Source organism: Panthera onca, chromosome D2, assembly GCF_046562875.1.
Source record: "Panthera onca isolate mPanOnc1 chromosome D2, mPanOnc1 haplotype 2, whole genome shotgun sequence".
NCBI classification, from domain to species: Eukaryota; Metazoa; Chordata; class Mammalia; order Carnivora; family Felidae; genus Panthera; species Panthera onca.
Genome location: NC_138349.1, coordinates 31,040,477 through 31,053,350, shown reverse-complemented (window position 1 = coordinate 31,053,350; position 12,874 = coordinate 31,040,477). Strand labels below are relative to the sequence as shown.

The window sequence follows — 12,874 nt, the reverse complement described above, 5'->3', positions numbered from 1 at the left end:
GGCCCGCGTGTGCTCTGAAGTCACTGAAGAAGCCCCTCGGTTGTTATAGCCACTTCCTTCCCGCACGCAGGACCAAGAAGCTCCAAGCCTGAGGTAACCTCAGCCCCTCACCCTCCTGCCTCAGCGGCTGGCTTATCTAGATCAAGGTTTTCAACACAGGCGGCATCCCACCCCGGAGAGCATCTAGAGATTCAGATTTCCGAGCACCCTCCAGAGATCGATTTAATTGCATAGAGTGGGGCCCAGTGTTTTGCAAAAGCTCTCTAGATTTGAAGGTTTATGTGTCAAAATGCAGATTCTGATACAGCAGGCCTGGGGTGCCCCCCCCCACCCCCCCAGCTTGTATTTCTAACCAGCTCCCAGGGGATACAGATTCTCTGGTCCCTGTAGCACAAGTCTATACCATTATCCTTACAGTTCAGGATCAGTGTCCAGTGTGTGTGTGTGTGTGGGGGGGGGGGGGGGGGGTGGCGGGGAGCAGGGGGTCTGAGTGCTGAAGGGGTAGGAGAGACATGTTTAGACCCCTGGCTCTTCAGAGTAGTTTCCTGTGCTCCAACCTTCTTGGGATCTGAGGGCAGACATTGTCAGGGAGATGTGGCAGGATTGTGAGAGCCTTTTGACCATGGGAGAAGGCTGGGGATCTTGGCATCTCCCTCTTCAGGAACAAAAGGAGGGCCATCTCCATCCCTCACTTAGTGATGCGGATGAGAAGGGTGCTCTCAAGGGATCTTACAAGAACATGGGCATTGCTCTTAGGCGTTCCAAGTATGCCTGTGTGGACAGGCCATGGGTTATGACAAGGGCCTCTTCCTAAAAGTCCCTTCTGACCCTCCCTCTCTCCACCTCTGGGGACCAGCTGACAAAGAAATAACCTAGTCAAAACCAACTTATTTTTCTTTGATTTAATTAAAAACTTAAAAAAAAATTAAAAACCAAACCTTGCCTGCAACTAATCTAGTACCTATGGCCTTGCTGCGTAGCAATAATTTACTCATCATCAGGGTAAAAGGGACATGCGGAGGCTGAGGGATGAATCCCAAAAAGCAGCCTGTGGGAGGGGGTCTGGGCTGGGCTTCTCCAGTCTAGCTGGAAGGGAGAGGGGAAGAGATGGGGAAGGTGGGGGAACTGTAGCTGGAAGGTGCTACGACCCTAATGCCCCTCCTTTGGGGGGGCTATGATGACACGAGGGAGCAGTGGGGGTGGGGGACTGGCCCCCAAGTAGCTCAGCCTAATAGACTTTCTGAGGCGAGGCCTCCCCACCAACAGAGTGGAGCTGACAGCATGGTCTGTTCTGGAAGCCACCTCGTGAGGCTGCTCAGAGCCCCTCCATGCTTCCCTTGCTCTCTCCTCCCACCACCTACTTTCTGAAACCCTGAGCTTTCAAATGAGAAAGCTCTGCTCCTAAGAGAAGTCCCCAGGGACTCCAGAACCCCTCAGTCAAGGACAGCTCAGGTTCCATGCCCATTCCTTAGGGCCTGTGCTGGTAAGAGCTCTGCTCTGCATGGAACCGCTCTCTGTCAGGGCTGGGTCAGCCTGGGAATAGAGGTGAGGCCAGATGGGCAGGAAGAGAGAGAATGCCCCAGGGGTGGGGACAGAGAGCAAGGCACAGCTGGCTGGATGGGGCAGGGAGGAGCGTCCTTCAGTGGGGTTCAGCAGCCCCATAGAAGAAGGGGTAGTAGAGGGAGCAGGGGTAGGAGAACATGAACTTGACTGCGAATTTCATCTCCTTATTCTTCTTGTCCCAGCGGTAGACGGCCATCAGCAGCAGCTGTCCGTCCACCTTACGGCCCATGACCAGGAAGCTGCCGGCCAGGCTGTCCAGCTGTGGACAGGGGCAGCTGGCACCATTCTTCATGTGCAGCACCAGCCTCTTGGTGTCCTTGCGCTTCAGTGGGCCTGGCTTGAGCAGCTTCTTTTTTTTCTGGGCTCCAATCAGCTTCCGGTCCCCATTCTCTATCTTGATCTCCTTGATGCGCATCTTAACCACTGTGTGTGGGGTGGGTAGACAGAGGGACCGTGTGAGAATGGGCAGGTTTGCTCCGGCTGCTGGTGGCCCCACAGTTGGTGCTCAAGCCTGAAGTTCCAAGCCTGGGTCTTGGGAAGGTGGGCTTATATGGGTACATTTTTGAAGCTCCTATCATGTGCTAGACTTTCACCGGCACTATCATGTTTCAGCCTTGAGCTATGGTGGGGGGGAATGAGGTTAACCCCAGAGCCCCTGCCTTTCCATGAACCAAGTGCAGGGTGGACAGCTCCTGGTGGGGAGTGGAGTAGGGTGTTGGGGTCCCCAGGAAATACCGCAGGTGGAGCTGCCCAACTGGAAGGGGAGGTTTGGTGGGGGGCGGGGTCCTTGTGACAGAGGGAGGCTGGACTTCATGATCTCTGGGGGTGCTTTGAAATGTGATTTCTGGCTCTGTGTGTGTGTGTGTGTGTGTGTGTGTGTGTGTGTGTGTTTGGAGCAATGATGGGCTGATCAATGTTTGACAGCTGGCCCTAGGGAGGGGGCCCGCTCTGTAGCATGTGCTGGTTCCCATGGGGTAAATCCCCCCACCATGGCCCACCGCATCACAGAGCACTAGGTCGGGAAGTGTGCACAACCAGCTCTTGCTGGTGCAAACACACCACTGTAATCTGTGTGACTGTAGAATGGGTTCGGAGTGTGATGTGTGGTGCTGTGTATTTTAAGTATGAGAGTATTTCTGTGGTGTGTCTGGAGTGTGAATGTAGGGGTGAGCGTCGGGGAGGTGGTTGAAGGCCTGAGTGGTCGGGGTGATCAGGACATTCAGGGTGGCTGCAGAGAGCTTCATACAGTTGGGGACTGGGAGTCTGGAACATGGGGGTCACTTGGGCTAGTCTCCCCCTTCTACAGGCATCTGGATCCCCCATCTCTGTGAGGAGCCAGGGAGATGCCAGAGAATGATTCTGTCCACCCAGGGAAGGAAACTTATAAAATCTTTCTATCTCTCTCTTTCTCCCCTTACCCCCTCTCTTTCCCTCTCTCGGATACACACATACCTTGCAATAGTAGTAATCTCTTTACAAACAGACTAACAACATAAAAGACTTGCTGAACTAAGGATTTCATTGCTATCTCTTTTTTACAGACAGGGAGGCTAAGACACAAAACAGGAGTCAACTTGGCAAAGGCCACATGCTGGGTTGTGTGGGCCTGACTAGACTTGGCTCACTGTCCCAGGAGTGGAGAGGCCCCAGGACGAAGCCGTGGGACAAGTGACTGCAGCTCGCCTGGCCAGCGGTGCATCGGGTACCAGGCCGAGGTGCCCCAGGGACGAGGGTGCTGTACTTCCACCCTGGGGCCCATCTCTCCCCCGGGTGCCCCCATCCATCTCTGGGCTTAGCCTGCTTCTCCTAAAGGGAATCTAGCCCTGGAGGCCCCTCTGTGGGCCAGTGCCAAGGGAGGACTGGAGGAGCCCTGGCCAGGGATGGTTTCTGGGCCCATGGACCATGGCCTTGAGGGGCTTCTGAAGCCCCTGAGATAACCTGCAAAAAGAGCTGCATTTCTCTGGGGAGAGGGTTCATGGCCCTGATCAGATTCTAAGAGGAATCCACGATGCAGAAACTGTTAGTATTCAGTGTGATGGTTGTGGACGTGTGTGTGTGTGTGTGTGTGTGTGTGTGTGTGTGTGTGTGTCAAGGAGAGGCACTGGGGCAGTGGCCATGTGGGCTCCACACTCACCGAAGTCGCTGGAACACATCTGTTCCATGAGGCCATCGGCACTGTGCTCCATTTCACACTGGGCACAGATCTTGGTCACTGTGAAGAGAGAAGCAGGGGTGGAGACGAGGGAGGCTCATGAGGGGATCAGAGTTCAATAAACCACTTAGAGCCCAGGCTAATGACTGAAGAGCCACCTCCCCCTGCCAAGCCTCCACTCTGTCATCAGGAACTGGGATGACGGTACCGATGGTCACTGAGGGGTTGTGAGGTTCAAAAGAGATAAGGTTGCATGGGGACAAAACTGTCCCAGTGGGCACCACTGCTCCATGGCCCTGGCAACTGCAACCATGACGTGGGCTGTCTTCTAAACTTTGTTTCATTTAATCCTCAGACTATGAAGTATTACTATTCAAGAAAAGAAAACTGAGGTCCAGAGTGGCTACCCACTCTGCAAAACTATTGAGAAGTGAGTGTAGGACTCAGGATTTGAGGCTCCCAGGCTAGTGCTGCAGTAGGGGTAATCTGCAGGGGCTTTCTAGGAACACAGGTCCAGGAAGGTGGGGGACAGTGACACTGCCAGGACAGGGACTGTGGTAAACTGAGGGGACCACCCTCTAAGGTGGGTGGCTTAGCGTGGCCAGAACTTCTGATTTTTCCAGGGAAGCCACAACTCTTAATTTTTATATGAAATATTTTGTTTTATTGGCCACACACACGCTTTGGGCTGCCTCTGGTTCTCAGGCCACCACACAGCACCTGACCTCTGTCCCATGTCTCTGCCTCCAGGTAGGTGCCCCATCACAGGGGAAGGTGGGCTTCAAAGAGGGCAGGACTGTGCGGGCGGGGCCAGGTGGGGTTCCGAGCCTGGGATTTCCCTGCCTTACAGGCTGTTAATATTGGGGTTCCAAGGAAACCAGAAAAAGGAATCATGTCAGGATATCTGTTAGGGACTGCACTGTCTCTGCTTGAGCTGGCTGTCTCTCCCCTGCTTCCTGACCCCAGCACAGGGTATTTCCCTTCTCTCCACACTCTCCACACCCAGTCTCAGGACCCCTACCTGACTCTCAGGAGGGGACGTGGGGGTGCAGGACCAAGGGATGTGTGGGTGAGGCGAGCCCTGAGGGGGTGGGTAGGGTGGTCAGACAAGAAAAGGGGAAAGCAGTGCTGCCTCCTGGGGAAGTTGCAGCATCAGGGGCTCCTTAGACTCCTGACAAACTGCCCAGACACAGCTCTCCTGCTCATGCCGCTGTTTATTCCCCGGTCTGGTGCCCAGCCCAGGCTTACTCTGCTTGGAAGGAGTTTGGCGTTTGGGGCGGGCCATGGGGCGCACAGGGAAGGGAGGCTGAGGCCAGGGAGAGATTAGGGGTAATGGGACTGGGGGCGGTTGGGAGGTGGCACGTAGGATCTCAGAACCTGAGCTGGCTTCCTATATTACTTATGGGAAAACCGAAGCTCCAAGTTCAGCAGCTCTCCCAAGGGCTCCTTGTCAGTGGCAGATGCTGGCAATCTGCTCTTTCTTCCTGCATTGAGCTTTTACCCCAAGGCCTCCCAACCTGGGGGATTGGGGAAGAGAGTGGGAGAATTTGGGGTTCCCAGGTGCAGAAAATGGGGGGTGTGAGTTTTGGGGGGGTGGAAACCATAGCCCAGGAGCATGCTTACCCCAGTCTTCGCTAAACCCCTTCCCCCCGCCCTTCTCCCTTCCCGAGGTCCCAACACGGGATGGGAGTGATGCTTGTTTTGGTGCCCTGGGGTCCAGAGCTGTGGAGGAGGTGAACCGGCTTGGGCATTGTTTAGCGACCCTGGGCATTCTTGGGCTTAGGCCACAAGGCATTTATGGGGATGCCCCAGGATGGGGGGACAGCATTGGGGCTACCCAGGGATTCCAGAGGTTTAGGAAGGTGGGCGCTGCCAGGGACCCCAGGGGCGTCTTCAGGAACGGAGTTGGAATGGGGAGAACCCGCGAGCTTTGTCCAGAGCCTGGGAAGGCACTAGTCTGGCAGTGTGTGGGAGGTGGGAAGGCTGGAAGGCTGTGGGGGACAGTTCCCGGGGTACGCAGGGCTGAGCGAAGGCGGGGTGTGTGTGTGTGTGTGTGTGTGTGTGTGTGTGGTGGGGTGCCATCTCCGGGAGGCTAAGGGCCCAGCTCGCGGGCGCCCGGGGCTGTCGGAGCGCGCGGGGGCGAGGGCGGCGGCGGCGCTACCTGGAGGCGCGGTGGCAGGCAGGTGTCCGAACTGCACAGCGATGCAGAGGTCGTTGTCCAAGGGGAACTTGTGGCAGTGCAGCATCTCGGGCCAGGGGAAGCCGTAGGCCTCCATGAGCGGCGCGCAGCCGGCGCGCACGGCCTCGCACAGCGAGCGGCACGGGTAGATGGGCCGGTCGAGGCAGACGGGCGCGAAGAGCGAGCAGAGGAAGACCTGCGTGTCCGAGTGGCAGCGCTTGGCCAGCAGCGGCAGCCAGCTGCTCGCCTGCTGCTTCACCTCGGCCAGGCTCTCGTGCTCCAGCAGGTTGGGCAGCCGCATGCGCTTGTAGCCCACGGTGTGGCAGAGCGGCAGGTCGGCGGGGATGTCGAGGCACTGCGGCGGCTTGGAGTACGAGCGCCCGTGCAGCGGCTCGGCCTGCCAGCCGTAGTAGTACTCCTCGCCGCGCGCCGGCGCCCCGTGAAGCGCCCCCAGCAGCAGCGCCAGCGCGGCCGCCCGCGCGCCCCCCGCCGCCGCCCGCATGGCTGCGCACACCCCGGCCTCTCGGTGCGCGGCGCCCCCAGCTGCCCCGGCGCGCGCCCGCCGCCCCGCCGTTCCCCTGCAGCCGCCGCCGAGGTGGCCCGAGTGCTCGGCTCCCGGGCGCACCGAGTGATCCTGGCGCCTCCCACCTCGGGGCTCCGGGCCCGGCCTCGCCGCGCGCCCCAGCCAATCTCCGGCCGCCCGCCTCCCCGGCCCCGGCGGGGAGTCGAGGTGGAGCCCCCTCGGCCCCTCCCGCCGGCTCCCGCGCGTCCCGCCCCGCGCCGGCTCGCGCGCCCCTCTCTCGCGCACCGGCTCCCCGGCCTCAGCGCGGGGCCGGCCTCGCGCCGCTCCCGGGGCGTCCTCACGTCCCTCGCCTCCCTGGGCATTACGTCGCAGGTCGAGTTCTCCATCCTTCCTCCTTATCTCCCTCCGCCACAGCCTCTCCTGTTCCTTTTCTCACTCACTTCACTTGCTTATCTGTCCGTCTCGGCCTTTCCCCCTCCGCTCTGTTTTCTCTTCCCTGACACCTCGGTTCTCCTTTCTCCTGGCGGGAGGCTCCTGGCTGCCCACACCCTCCTGCTCCAGGAGGGCAGTTCTTCACCCGTCCGATCTCGAGCATTTGTCTGAACTCCCCCTGGTGCCCGGCACTGTGCTGGCTGCCGGGGAATCAGAGATGGATCTGACCCAGGACTTCCCACCTCCAGGGACATCGTAGCCTAGTGGGGGCGCAGGTAATCATAACTGCCATTCATGGAGCTCCCAGGGCCGTAGACACGGCGCAGTACTTCACGGCTTTATCACCTACTATTTCTATTGCTAGTTAATGCTTATTGGATCCTTACTGTGTCTGTTCTAAGCACATCGCATAGGTTACCCTGTTAAATTCTCAGAGCAATGCTATAGTAAGGCGAGTGGGTAGTTATTATCCCCACTTTACAGATAAAAGTATCCAGGCAAAGAGAAGTTAAGTAAGGATAGGGGCCAGGACTTGAACCCTGGTGGTCTGGTTCCAGAGTCAGAGCCAGGGCACAACCAGGAGGTCTGGATTTGGAGTCTGCAGGCCTACTGGCTATGGGGTGCTTAGGGTGAAGTAACTGGCCCTCAGTCACATAGCTAATAGGTGAAGGAGCCAGAATTTGAATCCAGGCTTGGGCTCCAAAGAGGCCGGGGCTTAAGTACTCTGCCGGAAGGTAATTTCCAACCCAGGACAGGAATGGCTGTGGGAGGAGGAAGGAATTGAGGATATCCAAGGAGGCATCAGAGAGGAGGCATTCAGGAACCCCATGTTTGCCCCCTGCCTGCCATTGGCTTTCGTGTGGGAGGAGCCTTTGGAGGGAGGCTTGGGGGTGGGGAAGCTTCTTCTTGAGAGCCTGACCTGAGACCTGACCTCCCCGGTCTTTGGTGGGGAGGTCCCCTGGGAATGTGTCTCGTAGGAAGGCTTGGGGAAGTCTGGGGCTTGGGTCTGTGCTTGCCCCTTCCACTCTTGCCCTTATACCTCCTACCCCCATCCTCCTGGCTGTTTCCAGGGCTCCTGTCTTCCCATGGATCTGTCCTTCCTGTGGTAGTGGAGACGGGTGAGGGGCCACTCTTCCTAATGTTCAGCAGACACACATGAAGCCCCTACTATGTGCAAGGCTTGGGGTGTGGTGTACACACCACAGATGGGATGCTTTATCTGATCTGGTTGTGAAAAAAAGACAAAAGGCAGGACAGAAGAAACAGAAGCAATTCAGCAGATGGAGCCCAGGGTGGGAAATGATGGCTTTTGATGTCCAGGACGACCTAGTTGGGTTCAGGTGAAACAGGCAGAGGACCTTTGCCCTCCTTTCTTCCTCTCCCAACCCCCAGCATGAAGAGGTTCTGTGGATGAAAAGCCAGAAGGTACAGGACCTCTCCCTGCAGGCCCAGGCAGCGGAGTGTAGTAATGGTACAAGAACCAGGACTTTGCAGACAAAATGAGCCAGGTTGAAGTCCAAGTGCACTTTTGCTGAGTGACCTTGGGCAACGACTTAGCCATTCTGACCATCCATTTTCTTGTTTGTAAATGGAACATTCTCAGTAGTTATTGCGAGGGGCCAAGAAAATGACGCATGGAAAGAAAGCCCCCTGCATAATGCCAGCGTATAATAGGCACCTAGGAATGTTAGATCTCTAAGAAATGTATGACTTTAGGGTAAGAATGTGATGTGTGTTCTGAAGGCTTCCTTGGCCTTGGCTCTGGTCTGGGGCTCTGAGCAGCGATGCTGTTCTCTGTGCTCCAGTTTGCTCTCATCCCTGATTCAGGCTTGGCAGGGTTTCTGCACGTCAGGGAGGTGTGGTCCTGGGCACTGGCAGGGAGTGTTGGCGCCCCCCAAGTGGTCGTGCAAGGTGCAGGCTCCCTGGGCAGCTGGTCGCCTGTGCTGTTCTTGGCGTCCCAGTGCCCGGCCTGTTCCTGTTGCTGGTTACGTAAGAACTGTGCAAGGCCTAAGAGCCAGGTGAGTCTGTACCCGGCAGCTCACGGGCTTCTAAGGGCAGAGGGGCCGAGCTGGGAGCCTCCTGGAAGGGGAAGATGGGCAGTCTTTGCCCGACAACTCTGCCTTGGGGACTCCCAAGACTCCCTGACATGTGAGATTAAGGAGGGAAGGCCTTCGCAGGAATGAAGCCTAGGTGGGGGCTGTCAGGAAGAGCCCTCTCTCCAGCCAGGTCAATGGGTCACCCTGGCTCTGTGGCCCGGGCAGGGAGGAGGCTGCACTCTGATGTCATGTCTTTTCCTGATGAGCCTGTTCCAGGGCCTAGGCAGCTGTGGGGAACGCTTGGCGTGCTGGGCATCTGTCCATCTTGGAGCTTCTGCAGTCTGTCCAGGTGCACGTTTCCCCGAGGTGATTGAGGGACCGTTCGTTCAAAAAAAAAAGCGTATCTGTGGTTTGTCGTGAGCAATGGTCTACATAGATGCCTGTTAGATCAAACTTGTTGGTTATGTTAGCAAATCTATGTTTTTCTACTTTTTTATTGCCTACTTCAGTGATTCTCCAAGTGTGGTCAGGGTTCTCCTGAGGGGCCCCAAGTCCCTTTAAGGGAATCTACAACTGTCAGAATTGTATGCAATTCAGAGATTCACTCTAAACAAGATAGACTAATGGATCTTAAGGTAACAGGGTAAGAAAAGTTTATTGATATGGATTCGGATGCTACATTACAACCAACATTTAAGGAACTGTCACATGGCAGGTTTTTAGTAGTATCAAAGAAGAATATGTACAATATCTGAAAAGGCTGTTGAAATATTCTATTTTGCAGCTACATTTCTATGTGAGGCCAAATTTTCTTCATATGCTTCAAGCAAAACAACACGTAACAACAGATTGAATGCAGGAAGAGGTATGAGAATCTAAATCTATTAAACCAGACATGAGAGAGATTTGTAAAAATCAAGACAATGTCACTCTTTTCACTATTTTTTTTTGTTTTGTGAAATATAATTATTTTCCATAGAATTTGTTATTTATGTTAACATATAAGAGGTTTATTTTTGTTATTTTAAATGGGCTAATAAATAAAATTTCCCTCAGTTTTAATTTTAAACGTGTAAATATTGGTAGGTATAAAAGCATATAAACAAAAGGTCTTTAATTAATCTAAAAACCTCAATCACTTTTAAGAGTATAAAGGGTTCCTAAGACCAAAAATTTAAGAACTGCCAGTTTACATATTTCCTTCCTTCCTTCCTCTTTCCCTCCTTCCTCCCTCCCTCCCTCCCTCCCTCCCTCCCTCCCTTCCTACTTTCCTTTCCCTCATTCCTCCCTCCCTTCCTTCCTCCATTCCCTCCTTCCTTTCCCTCCTTCCTCCTTCCCTCCTTCCTCCCTTCTTTCCTTCCTCCCTCCCTTCCTTCCTTCCATCCTCCCTCCCTCCCTCCCTCCCTCCCTCCCTCCCTTCCTTCCTCCCTCCCTCCCTTCCTTCCTCCCTCCCTCCCTTCCTTCCTTTCTCCCTCCCTTCCTTCCTCCCTTCCTTCCTTCCTTTCCCCCCTCCCTTCCTTCCTTCTGTCCTCCCTCCCTCCCTCCCTCCCTCCCTCCCTTCCTTCCTCCCTCCCTCCCTTCCTTCCTCCCTTCCTTCCCCTCCTTCCTCCTTCCCTCCTTCCTCCCTTCCTTCCTTCCTCCCTCCCTTCCTTCCTTCCTCCCTCCCTTCCTCCCTCCCTCCCTCCCTTCCTTCCTCCCTTCCTTCCTCCCTACCTTCCTTCCTTTCCCTCCTTCTTCCTTCCTTCCTTCCTTCCTCCCACCCTCCCTCCCTCCCTCCGTCTCTCTCTTTCATAATCCCTACACCCAGGGTGGGACTGGAACCCAAAACCCTGAGCTCAAGAGTTGCATACTCTACTGACTGAGCCAGCCAGGCACCCCTATTCTATTCATTTCTGATAGAGGTGTATAAAATCTACTTTGATTGTGGGTTTTCCTTTTTTTTTTTTTAAATCAATTTTGCTTTATATACTTTGAAGCTATGTTGGGAGCATAAAGTTTCATGACAACTATATGTTCTGGTTGGATTATAATTTCCATCTGTATGAGATAGCCTTCTTCATTCCTTTTAATGCTTTGGTCTTGGGAATAATAATTCCAGGAACCAACATTTAACTAGAGCCTGCTGTGGGCTGGGCATATACATGAAATAGTCTCAGTCCCTGTCCATGTGGAGAATGTGGACACACAAAGGCAACGTAGTGTGGCAGGAAGAATCTGGGCTTTGAGTCAGACTGACTGGTGGTGAATTCTGAGCACTTGCTAGCTGTGTGTCCTTGGGCATACGTCTCTTGAGCTTTGAACCTTAATTTCTTCACGTGTAGGATGAGGTGAAGAACGTTTATTTCCTGGGTGTTAGTGAAGACCTACTGAGGGAAGGGAGGAGAGGAGCACCCAGCATAGTGCCTGGCATCCGGTAGCTCTGTGATCAGTACTATAATGGAGACATGAGCGAGAGGTCTGCCCCTCTCATGTCTCTTACAAGGCCCCCAGGGAGAGGCAGTGCATGACAGTGGGGAGTGCACCAAGCTTGGATTCAGAAGATTCAGTTGTGTGTTTTCAACTCAGTAGGAAGTCCCCTCCCCCCACAAACCCTGAGTCTCATCTGGGGAGACACCCAGTGTCCTCATCTGGGAAATGGGGAGGATCACCTCTGCTTTACATTCTCCATGGGGCCATCTTGATGATCAAATGAGATAATGAAGAGGAAGAGAGTTGAGATGATGATGGAGGTGAGGCTGGCTTTGTCCTTGGCTCAAGGCCAAGGACCTCTTCTGTCCCGGTCTGTGAGGAGGTCCTGCTGGCACAGGCTTGCCTGCCTCCCGGGAGGGCTGGGATGCCCAAAGCGTTGAGACAGAGCTAGCAGGGACCCATTGTTGTTGTCCCCCAGCGTCTCCTCCCCTCCCATTGCCTAGAAGAGGAAACTAGAACTTGGCCTTCCTGGCTCCCAGCCCAGTGCTCTTCCTACCACACCTATAACACTGTTTTACTTTCCATCATTTAGCTTTGTTGACTGCAAAGTCAACATCTGTTGCAGAGTCCCAGCTCTGCAGAGTCTTCCTGCTGCACAACCTATGCTCTGGGAAGCAGTTCAGAAGGGCCTATCTGGGATCTCTGGGTGCCTTCTAGCAGTGGGGGCCTGGTTGCAGAGGGGCTGGATCTGGGCCCGCTGTCATTGAATCAAGTGGCCAGGGAGACAAGTCGCAGTCCTTCCTTCTATGACCCTGGACACCGGCAGGCACACTGGTTGTCCTGGACCTCGGGGGAACAAAAGCAGAGACCAAGCACGTCTTGGACCTGGGGCATGTCTGGCTCTAAGAATGCCTGAAATGCAAAAGAAAGCATGCAGGTGGGCTTTGCTAATATTCTCAGGACAGGGCTGGGGACAGAGAGAAGGCTCTTCTTTTCTCCCTGGGTTCCCAGCACACCTGGGACCCCCAGGGTCTGGCTAGTGGGTAACCCTGGCTAGAGAGGCAGCCAGATGTTCCGGTTAAGACCGTGAACTCTGAAATGAGACTGGATTCTGATTTCAGTAATGCTGCCTGACCTTGGGCAGGTTATTTAACCTCTCTGGGCTTCAGCTTTCTCATCTGTAAAGTAAGGATAATAACAAGAATTCCTTTTTGGAGTACATAGAGGATTAGAACTCATTTAACAATTGCTCACAGCAGTGCAGACCGGAAGAGCTGTCTATATAGCTGCTAGTGAATACTATTGAACATTGACATGACAATGGTCTTCAGAGGCTGTCACCAAATTATGTGGCTCCTCGCTCCTTAATTTCTCTTAAATCCGCCTGTGCTCTCCCTCCTCCTGACTTGTCTTTCCTCACTGCTGAGGGCTGTCCTCTGGTCCTGTTGTTTTCCTTGCTGCAGGAGAGAACTGATCATTTCACACTGCTAACCTGCTGGCCTCTCCCTTACGCTCAGGATCCTTAGTTGCTCCAATTGCCTTTAGCATAAACTTCTTCCCAAGACTTTAGTGGGCCAGGC

At 54.6% G+C, this 12,874-nt stretch overlaps 1 protein-coding gene across 1 annotated transcript; it reads right to left on the bottom strand.

Annotated features, from left to right (window-relative positions):
- Positions 1–887: 887 nt before the first annotated feature.
- Positions 888–6,530, bottom strand: SFRP5 (secreted frizzled related protein 5). Its single transcript, XM_060641833.3, has 3 exons — positions 5,877–6,530; positions 3,698–3,775; positions 888–1,986 (listed from the first exon to the last, which is right to left on the bottom strand). Exons 1-3 carry the CDS (start codon positions 6,394–6,396, stop codon positions 1,640–1,642), a joined length of 945 nt encoding a protein of 314 aa, XP_060497816.1. The 5' UTR covers positions 6,397–6,530; the 3' UTR covers positions 888–1,639.
- Positions 6,531–12,874: the final 6,344 nt, after the last annotated feature.

Coding starts and splice junctions, on each gene's coding strand:
- SFRP5 (XM_060641833.3), bottom strand. CDS start 6,396: ATGCGGGCGGCGGCGGGGGGCGCGCGGGCGGCCGCGCTGGCGCTGCTG. Junction 3,776..5,876: donor GCCTGCCACCGCGCCTCCAG/GTAGCGCCGCCG, acceptor CTCTCTTCACAG/TGACCAAGATCTGTGCCCAG. Junction 1,987..3,697: donor GATGTGTTCCAGCGACTTCG/GTGAGTGTGGAG, acceptor CCCCACACACAG/TGGTTAAGATGCGCATCAAG.